This window comes from Peromyscus eremicus, chromosome 9 (assembly GCF_949786415.1).
Source record: "Peromyscus eremicus chromosome 9, PerEre_H2_v1, whole genome shotgun sequence".
In the NCBI taxonomy this organism is placed as follows: domain Eukaryota; kingdom Metazoa; phylum Chordata; class Mammalia; order Rodentia; family Cricetidae; genus Peromyscus; species Peromyscus eremicus.
In genome coordinates, this window is record NC_081425.1 from 66,130,509 (window position 1) to 66,153,796 (window position 23,288).

Below are 23,288 nucleotides of genomic sequence, written 5' to 3' on the forward strand. Positions count from 1 at the left end.
GCAGCGTGGCTGGCGGGAGTGGGGACACAGCCTGGAGGTAGGTATCTCACCTGCCTGCAGGCTAGTGGGGACTGCACCAGTGCAGTGGAGTTCCACCAGAGATGGGGGCAGGACCCAGCTGCCTTGCTGGTGCTGGGAAGCCCTGACTGTCCTGGAACTTGTTCTGTAGACCAAGCTGGCCTTGAACTCACAGAGATCTTCCTGCCTCTGCCTCCCAAGTGCTGAGATTAAAAGGGTGTGCCACCACTGCTTTCCTTACTTTTAGGATAAAAGGATACTAAAATAAATCCTCTTACTTAGATGTGATCAATTTCTTTATTAGAAATCACTAAATTGGAGCTCTTCCATGGTTTTGAAAGATTCTCTCAAAATGGGCGCCATATAATTAAGATTATTATATTCTGTAAGTATTTGGTTCCTCCCCTGTGTGTGCAGATATTATGTCGTCTATATAGGGTACTTTCCCAGGGGGAATTACCAATTTTCATCATACCTTGTATTAGTAATGTGTATCCCAAAACAGTTATTTTGTGACCCAGAAAAGCCAAAGGATTACAACGCCTAGACCAGATGATATATTTTGATCCAATTAATATCAGAACTTCAGTTCACACCTAAGACAAGAAACCCTCTCTTGGTCACAAAGTATGAAAGGAGGAAATTCAAAAAATATCTGAAAAACATAAGGCTGTGGTGGTAAAGCAGAAACTTGGGGTGCTCTGTGGTTATCTGGATGTGCCCACACACACACCTATTGTTAGAGCAAGGCCAGCCTGTCTCAACTCCCAGAGCTGATCTCACACAGCTCTAACCATCTTGTGCTCTAAGCTCAGATCCTCAGCTCACTCCAGTCAATATCAGCCTTTTTCAGGGCTGGATCCCTGCCTCTTTCATTGCTGGATCTACCAAACTAAATAATCATTCAAGATCTTATCAAGCTCCTTGTTTATCTATGGAAAATCCTAGACAACATTGTAGAAAATGCCAGTGGAGTCATTGGCAGGGAAGCCAGTGCTGATCTGATCTTAGTAAGCATTAAATTCGATCCTGAAGCTCTTGTTTAGAGATAAATGGCAAAACATAATAAACAGGTAACCTATACATGTCATTTGTGATTCATTACACTTAACTATGTATGACGGTAAGACATGATCATTGAAAACAGGGCAAACATTTGATTTTGAGATCTCTCTGTGATGTCCTGGAAGTTTGGGAGAATCAGAGTGAGTTAATATTAATTCATCAGACTATTCTAACAGATGGTTCCATAGTATCATCCCAGAAGTCCTAGAGGTTAATGAGATGATGTACAGAAATTCTCCTGGTCAAATATGGCACAGTATCAACTCTAAATAACTACTGTATAACTTTGTCTGTGTTTTGAAGTGCTGTAACTATTTCATAGTAAATGACTTGTCTGTATTATTTAAAATGGAAAGAAATAAACCAAAAGATACCTTACCAGAATGCAGAAGAATGTAAGAGATAAGAAAGGATGCAATTTTAGCTCAGTGCAGTCACTGTGGACTTCCTGGGGTCTCAGATCATCCTAAACCACAGCCTCCACACCCTCTGCTTTCTTGGTCTTTATTCCTGCTTAGCCCATGTCAATGTGGTGACAGTGTCATTTTTTACCTCAAACCAGAAAACGTCCTTAAGTACTGCTGCCTATCAGAAGCAGAGGTGCACAGGTTTAAAATGTCTGTGAGGTCACTGAGCACTGACCTCCTTCATCCCCTCAAGGACTGTGTCTACTCTGCCCTCCTCCAACCCGAGCAGCCTTCCTGGAAGATGCCACCAGTCCTGATTCTCCTGACCTTTCTTCTGCCTCTTGGAGCTGGTGGAGGTGAGTGAACACCCCTGTCCCAGAGGTGCCATCCCATAATACATAGGCAGATGCTCTGCCTATCTCTAGTCAGGAACTGACCTGTACCTAACCAGGAGGTTTCTGAATCTCAGGTCCCATACCAAACCCAGACCTGGAAATCTATAACTGGCTAGATTGTCAACAAGGTCTGAAGAAGGGAGGTGTCCTCAGAAGACTTAGAAGGCATTAGCTTCTCCCTGTTCTTCTTCCTCACCTGAAGTGGTGATAATCCCTAAAAAGAGAAGTAGCAGAGAATGAAAAGAAACTAAAAAGTACATCATAACCTTCCCTGAGCCCAGGGCAAGGGCAGCTTTAATGACCAGCCAGTAATGGGATAAGGACACCAGCTCAAGAATATTAGCATCATTTAGTAACCTCCGCCCTCAGCCTGCTGCAGAAAGAGGACCTGGGTGACAAGAAGCCGCATTGCACACTCCACTAGCTGTGCTGTCTTGTTTTGGTTGGCCTCTCCACTTCTTCCTGCAGGTCCCCAGCTGTTCCCATCTTCGCCAGAACACTACTCCATGTTCCCCAGGCTCTGAACCCCATGAGCTCAAGTAGTACTCATTCATTCATGCAACCAAAAGCATTTACTGAGAATACACGTTATGTTGGGCATCAGAATAAGAGAATTTTAGAAAAATCTCCTCCATAGGGCTTGGGGGGAAAGGTGAGAAAATAGCAACAACCAAGACATTGGTGGGATTGGGGAGACTCACTAACAAAGAAAGGCTCACGGCAAGCCACCCAGTACCTGCTTGGTCACTACCATCATGAAGACAGAGCTGGTCCCTCCATGTATTTGTAAAGCAGGGGCTGGAGGACAAGTGCCACCCACCCCTTCTCTGAAAGGAGCTCTGTGGAATTAGATTCCACAAAGATTATTCTATGTGCAAGGAATTCTGTCCACCACAGGCTTGGGGAACTGCAGATCCCATAGCCTTGACCTTCTCCCTGGATCTTCCCTCTTGACTTCACCTGCTGCTCCCAGACACCCCATATTCTACCTTTTTCTTTCAGAGGAGATCATCGGGGGCCATGAGGCCAAGCCCCACTCCCGCCCCTACATGACATTTATTGAATCACTGCATGTTGGTGGGAATAGGAGTCGCTGCGGAGGCTTCCTGGTACAAGACAACTTCGTGCTGACAGCCGCTCACTGCCTGGGAAGGTGAGGAGAAGCAGCTAGCCCGTGTTTTCTGAGACCCCAACAGGTGTTTCTGTTCTCTACTTGTGGATGCTCCTGAGAGCACACCAGAGGGCAGGACTGTGAAAATGGAAGTCTGAAAACAGGGACACTGAGGTCAAAGGGGGAGAGGTCAGAGCCAGCAGCACCCTTGAGTTGAAAGCAGCTGCACTAGCCAGACTAAAGCAGTGGCTGAGGGTGAAAGGACAGGTTGAGAGTTACTGAGGGCTGTGGGAGTATACAGCAGGTGATGACTAGTGTTTGACAAGTCAACCCATCAGATGTATAACTCCCTGATGGCGAGATCCACCTGGCAAAGCCGTAGCGTCACTGGCTGTGGAAATCGGTTGTTTTCTGTCTGTAACTTTCTCATGGGCCACCATTATCCCTCCCTATAGGAGCAGCTGTCAGGTGCTTTCCACACCCCTTTGGTAGTGTGTTTTCCATCTTTGAGCACACTTAGAGTTGTGGATGGTCAGGTTATGATTTCTGTTTAAACCGTATAATTTTGATGCATAGGAACAACACTAGGATATTTTATATTATTCAGACTGACAGGATTCTCAGTCACAAAGACAGCCTTTTACACAGACAGCTAACTTTAGACTTTAGAGCAGATTCAAAGCAGACTGGTTGCCCCTAGAGACAAATACACAAGGTCATATTTCCAAGTGTTGTTTGATTATTCGAGGTCAGAACTTGAAGCAACTTTAGACATAACTTTCTCAGTACCTGACTTTTTTATTTTTCGAGACAGGGTTCTCCGTGTTGTTTTGGTGCCTGTCCTGGATCTCACTCTGTAGACTAGGCTGGCCTCAAACTCACAGAGATCCTCCTGGCTCTGCCTCCCGAGTGCTGGGATTAAAGGCATGTGCCACCACCGCCTGGCAGTAATTGACTTCTTGCACGTAGTCCCAGCCTCAGTTGATGCTACAGGCTCAAGGTTCAGCCAACTGTTGACTTACTGTCTGGGACCCCTCACCAACTTAGAGCTACGTGCATGGGTCAATGTGACATTACTAGCCTAAGAGAAACTACGTGGCTTATCTTGTGTTTTGAGAATGGGCAGGGCCCTGAGAAATGTAACTTATAATTGTCCAGAGTTTGGCTGAGAGAGCAGCAGCAGCAGCAGTGTGGAGGGAGACAGCTGTGTAGAGCTATATGAGAGCTGCTGCAGAATGTGAGTGAAGTGTGTGTGTGTGTGTGTGTGTGTGTGTGTGTGTGTGTGTGTGCTGGGTAAGAGATGAAGAAGAAGAAGAAGAAGAAGAAGAAGAAGAAGAAGAAGAAGAAGAAGAAGAAGAAGAAGAAGAAGCCTGAGAGAAGTGTGAAGGAGTGAGTGGGTGAAGGAGTGAGTGAGTAAAGAGTGAGTGAATAATGTAGAAGTATGTGTGTATATGAGTGAGTGTGAGAGAGAATGCTGTGTAAACATCTGCTGCTAAATAGAGGAGCTGTGCCTGGGAACTGTGTAAAGTGCTGTATGGTGAGAGAGCTATGTAAATGAGATGTTTAGCTGTGGCTGTGTGGAGATTTGTAACTGTGAAGGGAAGGAAGGTGAAGCTGTATGGAAAACAGATGTAGAAGAGAAATGTATGTAAAAGAAAGATGTGTAGTCATGTGAAAACAGATGTAACTGTGTATAGAGATGTATGGCCATATGTACGTAAAGAAAGACATGTAGCTGTATGTATAGAATGTAGCAGTGTGGAGATATGTAGAACTTCAGAGACAGAAAGAGTCAGAGACCCTCTTTAAGATGAAAAAAAAGATAAGGTTAACATCAGAAAGCATCTGTATTTCCTTATTTCACCAGTCATAGATAGATTAAAACTAATTCCTAAAACCCTCAGATAGAAAACGTCTAGCCCTCACTGCCTTTGTGGATTTTCTTCCATCACCCTGGGGGTGGCCATAGACCAGGCTCTCCATAAGGCTCCCGGAAAAGAGTCAACGCAAACTTTGGAATATTATCTAGAAGCAAGAGGGAGCCCCTAGGACTCTAATGTCCTTGAGAAGCAAAGAGAAGCAGGTCAAACCCTGAGGCCCTCCTGTCTCCTCAAGTCCCCTCAACTAGAGCCCATCCCTGACCAACCTGCCTCTTACACCTCCTGGACTGTGTCCTCTCTCACTCCACATCTCTCATCTCCACTCTGCAATCTACAGCTCAATGACAGTCATTCTGGGGGCCCACAACATCGAGACAAAGGAGAAGACCCAACAGATCATCCCTGTGGCAAAAGCCATCCCACACCCAGCCTATAACGATAAGGACTGGTCCAATGACATCATGCTCTTAAAGGTGAGACCTGCCACCCTCCCATCCACACACCTCCACCCACACCTCACCCACCCCTGGTGCCTCTGCTCTGCTTGATGCACGGCTTGCCCCTCCCCTCCTGCTCTCATCCTGCTCCTTCCCTCCCTGCCATCCTGGTTGTCAAAGTGTCCCAGGCTGGCAGGCTCCTGGCTAAGCTGGTCTCTCCTGCCTCTTCCCTATCAGCTGCAGAGGAAGGCCAAGAGGACTAAAGCTGTGAGCCCACTCAAGCTGCCCAGGGCTAATGCCCAGGTGAAGCCAGGGGACGTGTGCCACCTAGCTGGCTGGGGGGCAATGTCCCTCAATGCCACTAAAGGAGCAGCCTCCCTACAAGAGGCTGTATTGATCATCCAGGATGACCAGAAATGCAAACTCCGCTTCCACCGCTATATCAAGACCATTCAGATTTGTGCTGGAGACCCAAAGCAAATACAGGCTGCTTTCAAGGTGGGGATCAAGCATTTAACAGACAAAATGCAGGAAGAAAGGAACGTGGGGGAGGCCTGGGTGTGAGAATGGCCAAACCCTCAAGCCCTAGAACCAAAGAGGGACATCACAAAAGTCAGGCCTCCCAGAGCCCTGATCCTGAGGGAGTTTGAAAGTCTGTCCTGGACCCGATCTAACAGTTAACCTTCCCAGGAGGAGGTACAGACAGCAGAGCCAAGGGAATCAGACTCAGTTCTTCCTTTCCCTGCCCACAGGGTGACTCTGGGGGACCCCTCGTGTGTGACAACAGGGCTTATGGAGTTTTAGCCTATGGAAAAACCAAGAGCATCGCTCCAGGAATCTTCACTAAAGTCGTGTCCTTCCTGCCGTGGATAAGAAGAAGCATGAAGCCTTCTAACAGGTGCTAAGCCAGCTGTTCCTACCAGCTTGTCTGGACACAGGCCAGAACCACATGGAGTGTGCAGCAAAGGTGAAAACTCATAATAAATTGATCTCCTCGGTGAATACAACTGACGTCCTTTATTGTTTGAGCATCTCTCGTGTGCACCTCGGTGGTCCAGGCAGACTCTCTTGTCAGTTCTGGGCTTTTCTTCTTCCTTCTTCCCCAGCCCCTCCTCGACCTGGAACTTCAGGCTAGACAATTCCACATATTTATCACCCCATACACGGTGGGGTTAGTGGGTTGTTTGTTTGTTTTTATTTTTGAGATAGGATCTCAGTACATAGCTCTGGCTGGCCTGGACTTTACTACACAGACCAGCCTGGTCTTAACTCACAAAGGTCTGCTACATCTGCCTCCTCAGGGCTGGGATTAAAGGTGTGTGCTATGACATCCAACCATACACATATTTCAATACCCAGCTCTTCAAGGTTGGCTTTCTCACCACACAAACAGGAGCCCACAGCACTGATGTACACTCAGTCATTCCTTTTCACACTTAGCCCTCCAGAAATGAACCTCCCCAGGACTAAAAAATCCCTCCCATCTCTAAACTACCTTCATCAAGTCCCCAACTCTTTCCAGAGAATCGAACAAAGCATTGGGGTGAAGGGAGATTTGACTCTGGGAATTAAAAAGGCCATGGGTCATGCCACTGGATATGTTTCCTATTTTCAGGACCTCCCATCTCTCTAGCAGGGCAGGCGACTCTCACCACTTGAACTGTCGGCAGTCTAGGAGGCTGAGACATCCCTCTGGTGGCCCCAGGCTCACCTGGGTGTCATTTCCCCACCCATCAAGGCTCTCAGTCAACTTCTGTCCCCTTGTTGGTTTTCAAGTGTTTTCCACATGGCTTCCTCCAGCCACCAATAGTTTCTGATCCAGCCCCACTTCCCCAGCCCTGATTTAAACCGGCCTTTTTACTCATCTACCTATAAGTTCCAAACACTTGGAATCTCATTTACCTCTTAATCCAGCTAGACATAGGCTGCCGGTCACCTGATGCTCACCCCTCCCACCTAAGCCAGCTGGCTGAGCCCTGTTCTAGGCTGAGTCTTCCAAGGAGAGGCTCAGCCATGACCTCCAGTCACTCAACAGCCCTGGCTCAGCTTGGAAACTCTGCTTCCCCCTGCTGGCAACATGAATTATAGCAGTTTGTGAACCAGAGGGATCCAAGGGATGCTAGGCTGGAAGTATCTTTTTGAAATCATCAACCCACACTGTGGATCCCGGGTTTTGAGTCAGCTATACAGTAGACTCCTTCTTCCCTTTCAACGTCATGTTTCATAGACAGGTCAATGTGGCACAAATGGATCTATATTTGGAATTCACAAAAAACGATCATATTTTAAGAATGATTAAATTCTCTACATTTTAACAGTGTTATGTGCATGGCCTTCTTTGGTTCAGAAAAAGCAGTGTATGTAATTGGAACAAAGTTGGAAAGCCTCCAATGTTGTGGTTTTCAATGTATCTCATGTGGAGCCCTCATTGAAAGAGATGGGCCAGAGAAAGGCAAGTGGAGGGGGGCGCTGTACCCTGCTTCAGGTTCAAACCACAGACCCGCCACTCCTGCTGAAGTAGAAGACAGTTCATTGTGACCCATGTGACCCTGTTTCAGTCCCTCAGTCAGCACCACCATTGAATTATACTTTTAAAGTTCCTGTAGTCTTGGGTGTCGGTTTTGTCTGATTCTGTGTATGTAGGTACTGTGTGTTTATTGGGCTCTGTCACATATCACCCACCAGTGGTGCGGTTTGAAGGACCTAACCTTCAGTTTGTCTGTTTTGATTTTCACTTTCTGAAGGTTGTTGAGGGAGTATGATTTTTTTATTTTTAGTTTGAGTTTTGATTTGTTTGTTTTGAGAGAGAGAGAGAGAACGTGAAGTTGAGTGGGTAGGGAGATGGGGAAGGTCTGGGAAGAATTGAGAGGGGAAAGAATATGATTGAAACGTATGGTATGAAAAAAATAAAGAAATTAGCAATGATATAATAGAATTTTATAATTAAAATATAGATTTATTGAAATTAATAAGAATAATAACTGAAAACAGCTCTTCCTCCCTTCTTCCACCAAGTCCTGGGAGTGAAATTTCAGCCCTTGAGACGTGGACAGTGGTAAGTGTGCAGTAGGGCACCAGAGAAAGACGCTGGAGCTTCACGCTCCTGTGTGGAAATGAGCTAGCTTCCGGCCGTGGGTCTCTGCCTAGACTCCCAAGGAGCAAAGAAACATAAACTTGGTGTCTATGGATGAAGCTACTCCTCCTCTTCATCCTCCTAATCCTCCTCTTCTTCATACAGCAGTTATCCCGTGCTTAACAATGAAATAGGGCAATATTCGGAGGTTTTAATGCCAGTTACTGCTCTTCTTGCCATCTGTACCTATCTGTATGACACTGACACACTTTTCTCCTGTAATTATTGAATTCTTATTCTTGTGTCTAATCCAAATCAATATTTAAACCTTATTTCTCATTATAACATAAATAAATGTATTTGGAAGTTTTCTAATGACTTCTGGAACTTTCCTACTGGATTATCTTAGTGTGTTAGCTTATACAGGAGATGAACTTTAACTTTCTCTCTCTCTCTCTCTCTCTCTCTCTCTCTCTCTCTCTCTCTCTATCTATCTATCTATCTATCTATCTCTTCCTTTTATTGAAAATAGATCCTTTTCCTCACATAATATAATCTGATTATGGTTTCCTTTCTTTCTACTACTCCTCCTTTTCTACTACTCACTTCCCGTCCCATCTGGATCCACTCCCTTTCTGTCTCTGATTATAAAATAAATCTAAGGGATTATAATATAATATAGGATAAATTAAAAATTAATACATTGGAATTGGATAATACAAACAGAAGGAAAAGAGCCCAAGGAAAACCACAAGGATCAGAGACCCACTCATTCGAACACTCAGGAATCTGCTGCAGGAGGAAGTGATAATGGCTGAGCAAGGCACTGATTTTTATAACAGAGTGTCATTAGGAGTCATTTATCGCTATGTTTTGTTTTTGTGGGTTTTGTTTGTTTGTTTGTTTAGAGCGGTAGTGTTTGGTTTTCCCCTAGGTCCCTGGGCTATCTAGTCTCAGGTTCTAGGTCACTCAAGCAGTGTCAGGTATGGTTTCCAACTTGAGGGGCGGGCCTTAAGTCAAATCAGATATTCATTGGTTATTCCACAAGCTTTGTGCCACCATGCAGGCATGACAACACTGTAGATAAAGGGTTTGTGGCTGGCTTGATGTTTATGTTCTCATTTGGTAGCATGCACATTACCTTCCTGTACCAAAGGCACTGGAATGTAGGGGTGAAGGCTCTATGTGGGCACCAGCTTGACTTTTCTGCGTTCAAAGTGTTGAGTAGGGGCCTTGCTGTCAATTTGTGGCGCACAGTCTATAGTCTTGGCAACAGCCTGGGTTGTTTGCGGGTTCCCATGGAAACCCTTTGGCCAACAACTCAGGTAAATATAACCCAGTCCTGGTACTGGAAGCTTCATTTAGTGACAAGAAATGCCCAGTTAGGGATCTGTCTCCCACATTTGAGGAACTTGCCTGACTCCATTTTGAAGGCAGGAGCCATTGTGCTATATTGTTAAAAAATGTTTCCATTTACTGTAAGAGTTACTGTTTTTAAGTCTGTTCCCTGGCTTCACTAGAATGCCCCAGAAAGGCACTTAGCGACATGAAACCTACGCCCACCACACACTCCTCTGATTTAAGCCTCATTTGTTTCACTTTAGAGACAGCACAGTGACAAGGGAATGGTATTTAAGGGTTTTCCCCATAAGTTTTTTACTATTACCATTATTTAATGAATCACTTCATAGTAATGAACTCAAAACCACCACACCGCTTGACGACAGCAGCCACTAGACACATCCTAAATTCTTTTTTTTTCCCCAACCTAACGGGGGTTTTTATCTTTCAGTATTTGTGTGGTAGATAAAGTTTAGATGAAGTTTATTGATTTCCATAGCGGCTGTACAAGTTTGCACTCCCACAAGCAATGGACTAGTGCTCCCCTAAATCCACTTCCTCAACAACAAGCTGTCACCTGTTTATTGATCTTAACCACTCTGATGGGTGTGAGAGATGAAATCTCAGAGTAGTTTTGATTTGAGTTTCTCTGATGACTAAGGATGTTGAACCTTTAAGTGTTTCTCAACCATTTGTTTTCTCTTATGAAAAAAAAATTTTAGTTCTTTATATATTTTGGGTATCAGTCTTCTATTGGATATGGAGTTGGTAAAAATCTTTTCCCATTCTTTAGTCTGCCACTTTGTCCAAACGACAGTGTCCTTTGCCATACAGAAGCATTTCAGTTTCATGAGTTCCAATTTGTTGTTGATCTTAGTGCCTATACTAATGGTACTCTGTTTAGAAATTCTTTTCCTATGCCAGTGAGGTCAAGGCTATTTCTCTTCTATCAGGTTCAGTGTATCTGGTTTTATGTTGAGGTCTTTGACCCATTTGGGGTTGAGTTTTGGACAGGATGATAAGTATTATACTGAATAGATATGGAGAGAGTAGACAACTTTGTCTTGTTCCTGATTTTAGCAGAATTGTTTTGAGTTTCTCTCCATTTATGTTGATATTGGCTGTCTACTTACTACAAACTGCCTTTATTATGTTGAGGTATGTCCCTTGTATCCCTAATCTCTCCAGGACTTTTATCATGAAGGGGTGTTGAATTTGCCAAAGGCCTTTTCTGCATCTAATGGAATGATCATGTGGTTTTTGTCTTTCAGTCTGTTTAGATGATCATTGCGCACTAATAATGTAAGACCCCTTACTTAGCTGCTGAACTGTGCATGTATGGCCATGCAGCTGGAGGAGGCATCTGTGGTCTCTCAGAATCTGTAGAACTTCTGTCCAGGCCCTTCTGGCTTTTAGAGTCTCCATTGAGAAGTTGAATGTAATTCTAATAGGTCTGCCTTTATATGTTAGTTGGTCTTTTTCCCTTGCAGCTTTTAATATTCTTTCTTTGATCTATATGTTTAGTATTTTGATTAATATGTGCCAAGGGGACTTTCTTTTCTGGTCCAGTCTATTTGGTACTCTGTATGCTTCATGTACTTTGGTAGGCATCTCCTTCTTTAGGTTAGGGAAATTTTCTTCTATGATTTTGTTGAAAACATTTTCTGTTCCTTTGACCTGGGTATTTTCTTCTTTCTTTATTTCTATTACTCTTAGATTTGGTCTTTTCATAGCATCCCAGATTTTCTGGATGTTTTGTTCCATGAGTTTTTTTAGATTTAGCATTTTCTTTGACCAGTGTGTCCATTCTTCTATCATGTCTTCAGTGCCTGAGATTCTCTCTTTCATCTCTTGTATCCTGTGGGTAAGGTTTATCACTGAGGTTTCTGTTCGAGTTCTTAAATTTTTCATTTCCAGATTCTTCTGCTTGAACTGTTTTTGTTTGTTTGGTTTTGGTTTTTTCTCCCATTTCCACTGCATTCTTGATTTTTCAAGGATTTCTTTAAAAGATTCCCTCACTTCTTTTTTAGGACCTCTATCATATCCACAAAGACTGTTTTAAGGTCCTTTCCTTGTGCTTCAGCCATGTTGTTACACTCAGGGTCTGCTGTGGTAGGGTTGCTGGGCTCTAGTGGAGACATCCTGACCTAACTGTTATTGATCACAATTTTACACTGGCATTCAAGTGTCTGGGGTTAGGAAGACTGAAATTCTAGGTGCTGGCGTCTGGTCTCTCTTTGTTGGGTGAGTGTCTTGTTCCTTGGTTTCTGTCACCTCCTCTGGTTGTTAGGAGGGTGTGGTGGCTGTGTGTTTCTTGTTAACATCCTTGTCTGGAGGGGTCACATCCCTGGAGTGTGGGTTCACGAGAATCCAATGAAAGAAGACTCAGAGGCACCTTAAGAATGCATCTAGCCTTTCTCGGCTGCAGGGGGGTCTGGCCTCTAAGGACTGAAGCACTTTCCCTTTGCCCAGGGTATTTTTATTTTCCTCAATATTTACACTTTAGCAAGTTGATTTTCATAAGCTCAAAACAGCCTGAAAGGAGCTCCCCAGAATACAATACCAAGTTCAAATTCCTCGATTCGTCAGGTACCACTGTTTTCCGGGTTTCCTGAACCAAGTTTTGCACAGGCCTTTGTATCCTTGGGAGACTCTGAGACAAGATTCACATAGGGCAACAAGAGAAACAAAAGGTGTCAGCTACACAAAAGATGGACTAGGGCTAGATGCTGCTCTCTGGAGCCAGGCCAGGCCAGGTGTAGCCCAGCAGGAATGCCACCACAGATCCTGATAGGTGTGGGCACTGGGTTTCCAGGCAAAATGTGTTTCTAGGTATTGAAAACTAACATGTAGGAATAGGGATTGACTAGGAGGGGATGCTGAGGATCCACAGATGGGAGGAAAGCAGGGTGTTCCACCAGGATCCACTTTGTTCCCTGGAAATGGGTGCAGAGAGTGCGGGGAGGCCACAGCAGAAGGTCTGCTACAGAGCTGGGGATGAGCCTGGGGAGCAGTGGAGGGAGAGGTGAAGATCTACAGTTGACTTTCCTGCTTGGCTGGCTGGAGTGACCTGTGGCTTCCCAGGGAGTGCCTGCTGGGGTTAGGGGATGGGATAAAGCAGTGAGTTGTGGGAGGGGAATTAGGAGAGGATGATCTGTGTGGTCCACTAGTGATGGGGGCAGAAGGGGAAGGGAGGCCACAGGATGTGGTCTGCACCGGGGATGAGCCTGGGGGGTTGGTTTTGGAGGAACCAAGGGAGAACCAAAGAGCTGCGGTTCGCTACCTGCATCCCCAGCTGGAGTAGCCTGTTGATAAACTTTAAAAAAATAATAATAACAATAATAAACCAAGCACATGACTTTGACCAAACAGAACTCAGCACATCGAATAATAAGGGAAAACAGATAGAGCTAGGTTTCACACGAAACTGTCCCAAAGTTCGTGTGCCCAGTCACCCTGGTTCACAGCACTAGCAGCAGCATCACACTGAGGAGTTAGCTGTCTGCACAGAGATAACTGCAGGAGGACAGTTCAGGGAGCAGCGCCAGGGGTCACTCAACAGAAAGACAGAGACCCCAGAAAGCCAGCCACCGAGAGAGTCCCAGAGTGCAAGCCAGCGCCCATGGCACAGAGAACAAGGGTTCTGCCACCAAAGGTAAGGGGGCATCTTGTGGGACAGTGTCTGGACAATAAATTTGACAGCTGGTCCATCATTAAGGGACTCAGACTCAGTACCCCAAATAAGGCTTCTCAGTTCCTCAAATTGATCTTTAATAAACCACAGATGGGGAAGGGCCTTGAAGACAAGGTGTGAGAGAAGCTGATAGTCTGGTCCAGGAGGTGCCTGCACCACTTTCCATCAGCCCCAGCTGCTGCAACAGTCATACTGTCCCACAGACCCTCACCCAAGGCTGGAAGCAAAGGGAATTGTTTTGCTAACCTGCTTAGTTCATCGTGATTACAGTGCTTAATACTGTTTGCTGTTTAAGAGGACCCATGGGCCCTGCTTTAGCTTTTTCTTACTCTTCTGTCTTTTATTACCATATATTAATTTTACAAAGTAGTGGAAACTTCTTTATATGCATATAACAACACATTTTGGGCATATTTACCCTCTCCTTACCCTGTCCCTACTGCACACACACCCCAGCCATATCTCCTCCATATTTCTAACAGTCTCCTCTACTACCATGTCTCCCTGCCTCCAAAATCCACACTTGAAAGAAAGCATGTGGCATTTGTCTTTCTGCGTGTGGTTTATTTCATCTCTCCTGATGATCTCCATTCCATCAATTTTCCTGTAAACAACATAATTTTCTCTTCTTATAAAACTAGTACAGCCAGGTGGTGGTGGCGCACGCCTTTTAATCACAGCACTCGGGAGGCAGAGCCAGGCAGATCTCTGTGAGTTTGAGGCCAGCCTGGGCTACCAAGTGAGTTCCAGGAAAGGCGCAAAGCTACACAGAGAAACCCTGTCTCGAAAAACCAAAAAAAAAAAAAAAAAAAAAAACTAGTACATTTCAGCTCACTCTGGCATAGTGGCACATGTCTGAAATCCCAGCACTAAAGACAGAGAAGAAGATTAAGAATCCAAGGTCATCCTTAGCAACAGAGAGAGTTAGAGTTCTCCCTGAGCTGCCTGAAATCCTGTCTCAAAAAAAAGTAAATAAAAATAATGTATTTCCATTATAGAAAAAGTAAGTAATATAAAGATGTAAATAAGGGCTACATAAAATTATCCTTCTTTCTGGTTATTGCCCTTTCCCCCTCACAAAATTAGAATTAAATTATATTAATAATAATACAACTATTATTATAATTTCTCCACCCACTATAAGAGAATACAAACTTCTGCATGCCACTAAGTAGAACTTTAATATAAACTTGTCTTACTGGCTGGACAGCGCATCATTCCATGCCTATATCATAATCTATATTGTTGAAGATTTGGGTAGTCTTTCTTACTGGCTGGACAGCGCATCATTCCATGCCTGTATCATGCGCTACATTGTTGAAGATTTGGAAGGTCTAGGAGGTTTACTAAGAACATCTCATATTGGCCCCGGCCTCGCGTTGGAATAAGCTTTTCTGGCAGGCACGCTCAGGATCTGTGACATCCAAGTGTGTCCTTCCCTCTAAATTCTCAATCTGTGAGGTTTTGTGCGGACGCCAGCAAATCTATGCAATCCTCTACTTGGGGGTCCTCTGGGGCTTCAGTGTCTCCCTTGTCACCTGCTGCTCTTACACAGAGAGCAACACACAGTCCAATTCTTGGCTAAAGGATCTGGCTGCGTGCAGACACTTTTGTCAAAAGGACCAGCTGTGATACCGCCTCCTCCCAGCATAACACTGACAAAATATCCAGACTCGGTGGAGACAGCAAAGATGCTTCCAAAACACCCTTTCAGGAGTGACACTAAGACAGAGGAGCTGAGGTCAGTATAGCCCTGGTCTCCTACAAAGTCAAGAATAACTAAACTGGTTTCTCAGTTGGGGGCGAGAGGGTGTTTCTGACCCAGCTGCGTTGGTCACTGCCTGCCCAGAGAATCGGCGTGTGGGGCTTATGCAAGAAGGAGATGGGAAATACCCAATATTAATGTCCCAACACCCCAGAGGAGAAAAAAAATGTAACTGACAGAAATGTAAAGGAACAGTCAAAAACAGATGCAACCAGTTATGGACATTATGAAATATATCAACAGTCTTACTTGTTCAAACCACAATCTTTATTAAAATGAAAACGTTTTAAAGATATGCACTCTGATCTACTATAATAGCCCCTTTCCCATTCAAATGGTCTCTCCAACACCCACCCTATAGCAAACAGATTTTTAAATATATATGCAGATATATAATGCAAAATACACTCATTTGGAAAATCCATAGATTCTATGCATACTGTTGAAAGAATACTTCTGAAGCAATTGCTGCATTTTATATCAGTAGGTGGAGCCTTTTCCCAGAAACCCTCCAACCCTAGAAGTGCCACCATCCTGGCTTGATGCAGCCTTCCTGCTTTTTTATGTACTGTTCTCGTGTGTGTGAACATCTACATGTAAAGTCACGCTTTGTCTAATTTTGAGCTTTATATACACACAACCATAGTGAGTGTTTTCTCCTTGGGTCCTTTCTAATGTTTCCTACATGCGTGGAAGAGACCAATGTTCACTTACATTCAAAGTGGTCCTATTATAGAATATTCCACAAGTTACTGTTCCCAAGTGTTCCCAGGCAGAGGCTATCCCAATACGGCTGCTCAGAGAGATGCAGTTGCAGCCACCTTGGACACAAGCATCTGTTGAGTCTGTATCCAAGGATGGGTGGTGGTGCTGGTACCTCAGTGTGCTTTAACTCTCCAGATGTTTATTGGTCAGCTGGATGTCCTGTTTTCAGACATCTATTAAAGCTCATTATTCTGTTTAATAATTTATCTTTTCCCACTGCTTTATAGAAGTCCTTTATGTAACTTGATTTGTAAGTCTTCTGCTGGTTATGTATATTCTAAGACTCATTCAATTTTAATACATCAAATCCATTAATTATTTTCCTTATATTGGTTACCTTTATCTATTGTGTATAAAATCTTTATCTATGATAAAGATATTGATATATCAAGTCTTTGTTCACACTTAGCCCATATTCTCCCCCTAGGAAGAATTTTTGATGTGGCATAAATAAAAGGTAAAGTTTTATCTTTTCCACATAGAAAATATGTGCCCCTGAAGGACACTGAAGAGGCTTGTGTTTTATACACACCATTTCTCTCTATCAGGGAGAAGAGAGTGTTAGTCTTTATTTTGTCAGAGGATCCAACCTTTATCACAAAGTAAATGTCATCCGACAGCCGTGTCACCCTGACCAGGCCTGGTCTCGTCTGACTTTTGAAGCTGAGCATAGTTGGTCCTGGGGAGTACTTGGCTGAGAGGCAAATCGCAGTACGTGGTGTGTCAGTGTCTGACTGTGGGGGTCTAAAAAAAAAAAAAAAGAATGAATCCCCACAGAGTGTTCTCTGAACTCTATCCATACGCTGTGGCACACATCAGCACACACACACACACACACACACACACACACACACACACGCACGCACATGAAAAATCCTACAAAATATTTCTCAAGAACAATGAAACTACATGTCAACTTTGGGAAAACTAACTTTTTTTTTTGATGTTGCCTTTCAGTTCATACACATGGAATCCCTGTGCTTAAGTCCTCTTAAATGTTCTTCGTTCAGTTTTATGATCTTCAGCAAAAAGGTATCACATATATTCTTTTAGATTTTCATTTAGTTATTAATGAATATCCAAGCAATTAAATACTAACTTATTAATTTTTCATTTTCTAGGCTATTACTTTATACGTAAAAAAATACAATTGATTTGATTTTCTATCCAGCCAAATTATTAGGCTCCTATATCAGTGATGGCAATTTAGCTGTAGATCCTTTTAGATTCTCTCTATACTTATTGTCCACAAATGTTACAGTTTGGTTTCCTCCTTCCTGGTCTCTAAGCTTTCACTTCTATTTCCTGTCTAACTAGCTAAAACCATTAGCGTAACAAGGAAGGCAATGGATGGCAACTTGTACCCAGATATTTTTATATTGTTTTGCTCTGAAAGAAAAAGCTTTTGATGTTTCACTGTCAATTATAATTAGTGTGGAATTTTATGGAATCCAATTAAAGATATCCCTTTTTGTTTCTAGTTTGCTCTTAAAAAATTCAGTGATTGTGAATTTTAGCAAATGCTTGGGCAGTTTTTCCTTTTGTTTTTGCTTTGTGTGAACAATAATGCTCCTCTGTAATCAGTTAATTGCTACAGCAACTGATTTTCAAATGCAGGGGTACCCAATCACACACTCCTAGGATAAACTCAACTTTCTCATGATGTAACTTTTTGTTAATTGATGTGATTTGATGTGTATTGATATTCAAAAGTAGTATTGCCCATTAATGCTCCTTTGCCATATGGTGTGGCTGTTGGCTGGACATTTAATTTGGATAGAGACTGCATCTTCTGACATACTAAGGTTTTATCTTCTTTTCTCCCTGATAAATGATATTTATAAAGCACAAGTTTCTAGTGTCCCACATGGACACACATTTTCTGTGTGGAAAAAAATAAAATATGACCATTTTAATCATACTACATTCTAGGGAGAGAGAACATGAGGCCAAGTGCAAATAAGGATTTGAAAAATGTGACATGTCAATAGATAAAGATTATTATTTTCATTGGATTTGGTATTAAAGATATGTTAATCCCATAAAAGAGATGGGCTCACTAACTGCAGAAGTCATGTACCAATCTTTGGCTATTTTGATTATGGAAAGTTCATAATTCATGAGTTCAGTGCCTCTGCTCAGACACCAGTAGCTTCCTGTCTAGACTCTCACTATTCCTTCAGTTTGGGCCTGAAGAGAACTCCTGCACAGGCAGTTCTCAGGCTTCTCCCTTGTTGGATCATTTTAAAAGCCATATTCCTGGTTGTTTTCAGTGGGAAGGTTGACATGAAATCTTTGGTCACTGGTATAAAATGCTGGGTGCGCACCTTTATTTACATAACTTGGTATATAACTTTCATACCTCTTTTTTTCTGTGTATACAAGCTTTTTATCCTTTTTTTTTAAATCCAGATAACATTTCTAAAGCAAAACAAAATGTTGAGACATCACTGAAATTAAAGTATCCCAAACACGAAGGTAACAGTGCTGGGGGGTTCTCTCTTCCTTCACGCTAGCTCTCTGATACAAACAGAGAACATGGATTAGGATGGGATTAAGCTCTCAGCTCTCAAAATAAGTGGAAAACCGTATGAGATAAGAGAGGATGCTTAACTTCTAAATCTCGTTCAAATTAGCCTATCATGCTTCGTAGATTAGAAAGTGTGCCTGTCAGCGGCTGTTATGCAGAAGGGATACAGGATTATGGTGGTCTGCTGTGTACACTGAGTCTGATAAACATTTTTCAGTGGGTTTAATAATGCACTGTGTGACTCTGCAGTGGTCTCTTGTACCCCCACCCCCTGTTCATTATTTGACCCCACCTCTTCTGGATGTACATGTAGCGCAATAATAAACATGACTCCTTTTTTAAACTATTACCCCTGAGGCTAAGAATGGAAACTAGTTGACTGGTCTCTTCCACCCAATAATATGAATCCTAAATATTTCCTAGCATAGGTCAGACAGCTCTCAGCAAGTCAACCTGCTGGGCCTCTGCAGTGTGCAGGGGCTCCTGGAGAACACAAAGACCTTTGCCAGAATTGGCAAAAAGTCTTCAATTGAGTCATGATTCCACTGAGAGTGGGTTGGGACTCAGGTGACCCAAGAAAGTCAGTATCCGAGGCTTGATCTGCCCTTTCCTTCTCCAGCAGCCCCTCCACAACCTCAGGAGAGTGGCCATTCTCTCCACCTTGACAACTTCGAGAAAGATGTGGGAGCAGTAAGGATGAAGGCAGGCGGGCTTCATTCCTGTTTCCCTCTTTGACTTTTTCCTGCTGTCTTTCTTGGCCCATCCCTCCCTCCACACAGCATCATTTATTCACCCTTGTCCTTGGACATTACTAAATACTTGTGAATAAAGAATACAGAAGGGGGTGGTTTAGCTCAGGTGGTAGAGTGATTATCTATACCAGCACCTCATAAACCTGACATGGCAGTGAACTCCAGCAGTCCCAGAACTCGGGAGTAGAAGCAGGAACATCAGAAGTTCAAGGTCATCCTCAACCATGTAGCCATGTTGAAGCTATCCTGGGCTATGTAAGACTCTCTCTCTCTCTCTCTCTCTCTTTCTCTCTCTCTCTCTCTCTCTCTCTCTCTCTCTTTTTCTGAGTGTGTGTGTGTGTGTGTGTGTGTGTGTGTGTGTGTGAACTGACATTCTTTGAATGTCAATTGATGCTCTAACCCATAAGGAGAGGGAGCGAAGGAAGTAGCCACCAGTTTCCCTGAATTATTGAGTGTACAGTAGACTTGGGACACATTGTTCAAAGACCTCACTCTTTCCTTGGTTCCTACTTTACTGTCAGCACTAACACAACTCTGTGGGATGCCTTGTTGGCTTGGACTCCCTCTTCTAGATCACTGGCAGTTGGTGTGCAAACCTCCTGGGAAGCCTTGGGTGATGAAACCTGTCACACAAGCAGGCAAGTGGGACCGTGACTTCCCAGCGCCCCCTTCCTTCCTCTCCAGAGGGGATAAAAGTCTGGCAGGAAGAAGTACAAGCAGCAACTGACTAAGCAACAAACAGTTCTGGAAAGATGCGGCCACTTCTGCTCCTGCTGGTCTTTATGCTACTCCAAGGAGATGAGGCAGGTGAGTGATCAACCACACTTCAGAGATCTGATTCCCGCCCTGTATACTAGAACTAGACTGTTGCAGCAACCCTAACTCTGTATTATTGAGCAAGTTATTTGAACACACATTTCCTCGGTTTCCTTATCTATAAAATGTGGAAAATATTAATACTGCTTCATAGCATTGCTATGGCAGTTAAATTGATTAATGTATGAGAGAGTCTTGTTATTGTCCCTGATATATAGAAAGTACTATATAAATATTTTCTACAAAAATTTATTCAGTAGCCCATATCAAAGTCCAGAGACAAGAACACAGCTATAAAAGTCCCATTCACCCATGTCTAGATTCCTATCTAGTCCCATGATTCCAGGAAGCGGACTCTGGGATGTGGGAATGCTTCTGGATGAAGGGAGTACCAGGGAACAGAGAAAGTTCATACCTTGGGAAAGCATCTTTCCTCAATACCTGAGGACAGAGCCAGCCTTGTGTGGAACCAACATCCTTCTCCGTTTGGAGAAGGAACACACAAAGGCCTGGGAAGGGGATGAGCCTCCCTTCAAGCTTGGAGTAATTCCTGTAGATCATTGACGTCTTGTCCCTGCTCCTGATGTCCACAAAGCTCTCCTGCGTGACTCCCTGCCCCCTTCCAGCCTTTCTAAAGCCGCCCCGCAGGCGGGCTGCCGAGCACACAGGTAAGTGGCAGGTGCTTCCTTGCAGGAAAGATCATTGGAGGCCAAGAAGCCAGGCCCCACTCCCACCCCTACATGGCCTTTCTTCTGATCCAGAGTCCAGGAGGGCTGAGTGCTTGTGGAGGGTTTCTGGTGCGAGAAGACTTCGTCATGACAGCAGCTCACTGCTTGGGAAGGTGAGGACCAGGAGCTTCCCAGGAGGCAAAAGTTCCCAAAACGTCCTCCCCAGAGCCACCTGAAAGTATGCAATTATAATTAAGTATAATTATAATGAAAGGTTCTGCCTTTAATTCTAGAGATGAGATGGGCCTGGGAGAGGGAAGCAAGAAGCCAGGGTGATACAGAGAAAAGGGGGATGTGATCGAAAGGTACAGGAGGAGGAGGGAGAAGGCCCAGGCTGGGCGCCAACTATGAACTCAGTCTACTTCTGTTCAATCTTCTGTCCTCAGTTCAGGATTCCTGGGGTACAGCAGGCAGGGGTCAGGTGCAGGGCCCTCCCTTGCCCCCCACTCTCTCCAGCTTCGGTTTTCCTGTCCTTGGGCCATTCATCTGCCCTGCTGAGTTCCTGGTTCTCATACCTACCTTTAGCCCAACTTTTCTTTTGCAGCTCCATAAACGTCACCCTGGGGGCCCACAACATCCAGAGGCAAGAGAGGACCCAACAGCACATCGCTGTGCTCAGAGCCATCCCACATCCTGATTACGATCCGCAGATCATCCACAATGACATCATGCTGCTGCAGGTACTACCTACCTACCTGGCCTCTGGTTCTCCAGGCTTGCCGGCTCCCCCTCGGGTGTGTGTGACTTTTCTGTGTTCAGGGACTGCTGAGAAGGAAGTCGGGGCAGGGTTCCAGGGTGGTGGTGAGGACACAGGATCCCTGAGTGTTGGTGGGAGATGCCAGCTGAGCTGGAATGCCTACATTCCTCCTGTCAGCTGAGGAGTAGAATCCGGAGGAGTCGAGCCGTGAAGCCCGTGGCTCTGCCTACGGCCAGCAACCGACTTCGGCCTGGGGATTTGTGCACAGTGGCTGGCTGGGGCCGGGTCAGCCAGAGCAGGGGAACAAATGTACTCCAGGAGGTGCAACTAAGAGTACAGAGGGACCAAAAGTGCAGCGATCGCTTCAACTCTTACAACAGCCAGACGCAGATCTGTGTGGGAAACCCACGAGAAAGGAAGTCTGCCTTCTTGGTAAGAGTATGAACAGCTACCAGTATTTCTTGGGACAAGGGGCTCAGGGCTGACAGGATAGCAGGGCCAGTCTCCATGCCTTCAAGCTTGGGGACCAGACCAGAGTGGAAAGGGTTTTTCCTCTTCAGGAAGGACAGCAAGGCCCACAATTTACCTCAATGGGGAAGGTGGAGGTACCATGATGGAGCAAGCTGGAGGCAGTAACTTTAGCCGAGCCTGAAGTCCAGCAGCTGAAAGACCCAGGGGCTTGCCTCCTAGAAGCCCATCAAATGCCCATCCCACACACTCAGGCAGCTGAAGGAGCCCAGCAACCCATGCCTTCTCTGGGAGCTCATAGAACAGCGAGAGCCAGAAAGCCTAGCTTCATGTCCTTTCCCCCTCCTCCTCTGCCCCCAGGGTGATTCTGGTGGCCCTCTGGTATGTAACAATGTGGTCCAGGGCATCGTCTCCTATGGAGACAGGAATGGCATCCCTCCAGCTGTGTTCACCAAGATCCAGAGCTTCCTTCCCTGGATAAAGAGGACAATGAGGCGCCTTGCACCACGGACATCAAGGACCTACTGACTCCCTGTCTGGGGCACAGACCAGCTCCAGGGGATTTCCATAGCCTTGATTAATGTCATATGGAGAATGTAAACTTTGTTTATTAAATATCATTTAGTAGTGTCTTAATTTGTTGAACTCCTATGTCAAAATGCCACACCGTGGTATGCTAAACAACAGAAATTAATTTTGCCACGTTTGAGAGGCTGAGAAGTCCAAAGTCAGAGAGCACTTGGTATTTGGTGTCTGATGAGGGGCTGCTTATGAGATCACAGCTGTCTTCTTCCCGTGTGCTCAGGTGGTAGAAAGGGCAGGGGACTCCATGGAGCCTCTTCAATGGGGTGACTACTCACAAGAGTTCCCCTCTCATAACCCACTGCCTCTCATCTAACCCCTTTCAAATGGGGATGTGGTTTCAATGTGTCAGTGTTGAAGACGCATTAACCCTCGTTCTCCAGTGACATGAGCCCGGGCAGAGTGAAGTTCCTCCAGAAAATGAGTTTTCTTCCCCATGACAAACAAACCCTACCATCGACCCACAGCCTGGGGGTGGAGGTGAGCTCCCTCCCTTCCTGACGCCACAGCCTGCCCTTTCTCCCCTTCTCACTCTCCAGAACCGACTTCTCTCCCCAGGGCAAGGCTCTCTCTCCCTGAAACCCACCCGTCAGTGCTGATCTATGCAGACAGAGTTGCAATCCCATGAAAGTCCCCATTTAATATCAGACAAATCTCAAATCCATGAAAACAATGAACTTTTAATAAGTGGTATTAGGACAACCAGATCGTTGTTTTGATGGGAGAAAGATAATATTGAATTAATTCCCTACACCCCACTCAAA

General features: G+C 44.6%; 2 protein-coding genes and 1 non-coding gene across 3 annotated transcripts; 2 read left to right on the plus strand and 1 right to left on the minus strand.

The window, feature by feature from the left end:
- Nucleotides 1-1,791: 1,791 nt before the first annotated feature.
- Nucleotides 1,792-6,218, plus strand: LOC131918972 (granzyme G-like). The gene is made up of 5 exons (XM_059273079.1): nucleotides 1,792-1,846; nucleotides 2,888-3,038; nucleotides 5,214-5,349; nucleotides 5,551-5,811; nucleotides 6,066-6,218. The coding sequence occupies exons 1-5, from the start codon at nucleotides 1,792-1,794 to the stop codon at nucleotides 6,216-6,218; spliced, it is 756 nt and encodes a 251-aa protein (XP_059129062.1).
- A 445-nt stretch (nucleotides 6,219-6,663) lies between these two features.
- LOC131920200 (small nucleolar RNA SNORD55/SNORD39) lies at nucleotides 6,664-6,738 on the minus strand. The gene has a single exon (XR_009381546.1). It is a non-coding gene; the product is annotated as a small nucleolar RNA SNORD55/SNORD39 (small nucleolar RNA).
- Nucleotides 6,739-19,985: 13,247 nt separating this feature from the next.
- Nucleotides 19,986-22,470, plus strand: LOC131919975 (cathepsin G-like). Its single transcript, XM_059274396.1, has 5 exons — nucleotides 19,986-20,040; nucleotides 20,743-20,890; nucleotides 21,322-21,457; nucleotides 21,652-21,906; nucleotides 22,303-22,470. The coding sequence occupies exons 1-5, from the start codon at nucleotides 19,986-19,988 to the stop codon at nucleotides 22,468-22,470; spliced, it is 762 nt and encodes a 253-aa protein (XP_059130379.1).
- Nucleotides 22,471-23,288: the final 818 nt, after the last annotated feature.

What these genes read in the sequence shown, in the direction of transcription:
- LOC131918972 (XM_059273079.1), top strand. Translation starts at nt 1,792, where the DNA reads ATGCCACCAGTCCTGATTCTCCTGACCTTTCTTCTGCCTCTTGGAGCT. An exon ending in GCCTCTTGGAGCTGGTGGAG is followed by an intron (nt 1,847 to 2,887) that starts GTGAGTGAACAC and finishes TTTTTCTTTCAG; the next exon opens with AGGAGATCATCGGGGGCCAT. An exon ending in GCCGCTCACTGCCTGGGAAG is followed by an intron (nt 3,039 to 5,213) that starts GTGAGGAGAAGC and finishes TGCAATCTACAG; the next exon opens with CTCAATGACAGTCATTCTGG.
- LOC131919975 (XM_059274396.1), top strand. Translation starts at nt 19,986, where the DNA reads ATGCGGCCACTTCTGCTCCTGCTGGTCTTTATGCTACTCCAAGGAGAT. An exon ending in ATGACATCATGCTGCTGCAG is followed by an intron (nt 21,458 to 21,651) that starts GTACTACCTACC and finishes TCCTCCTGTCAG; the next exon opens with CTGAGGAGTAGAATCCGGAG. An exon ending in AAAGGAAGTCTGCCTTCTTG is followed by an intron (nt 21,907 to 22,302) that starts GTAAGAGTATGA and finishes CTCTGCCCCCAG; the next exon opens with GGTGATTCTGGTGGCCCTCT.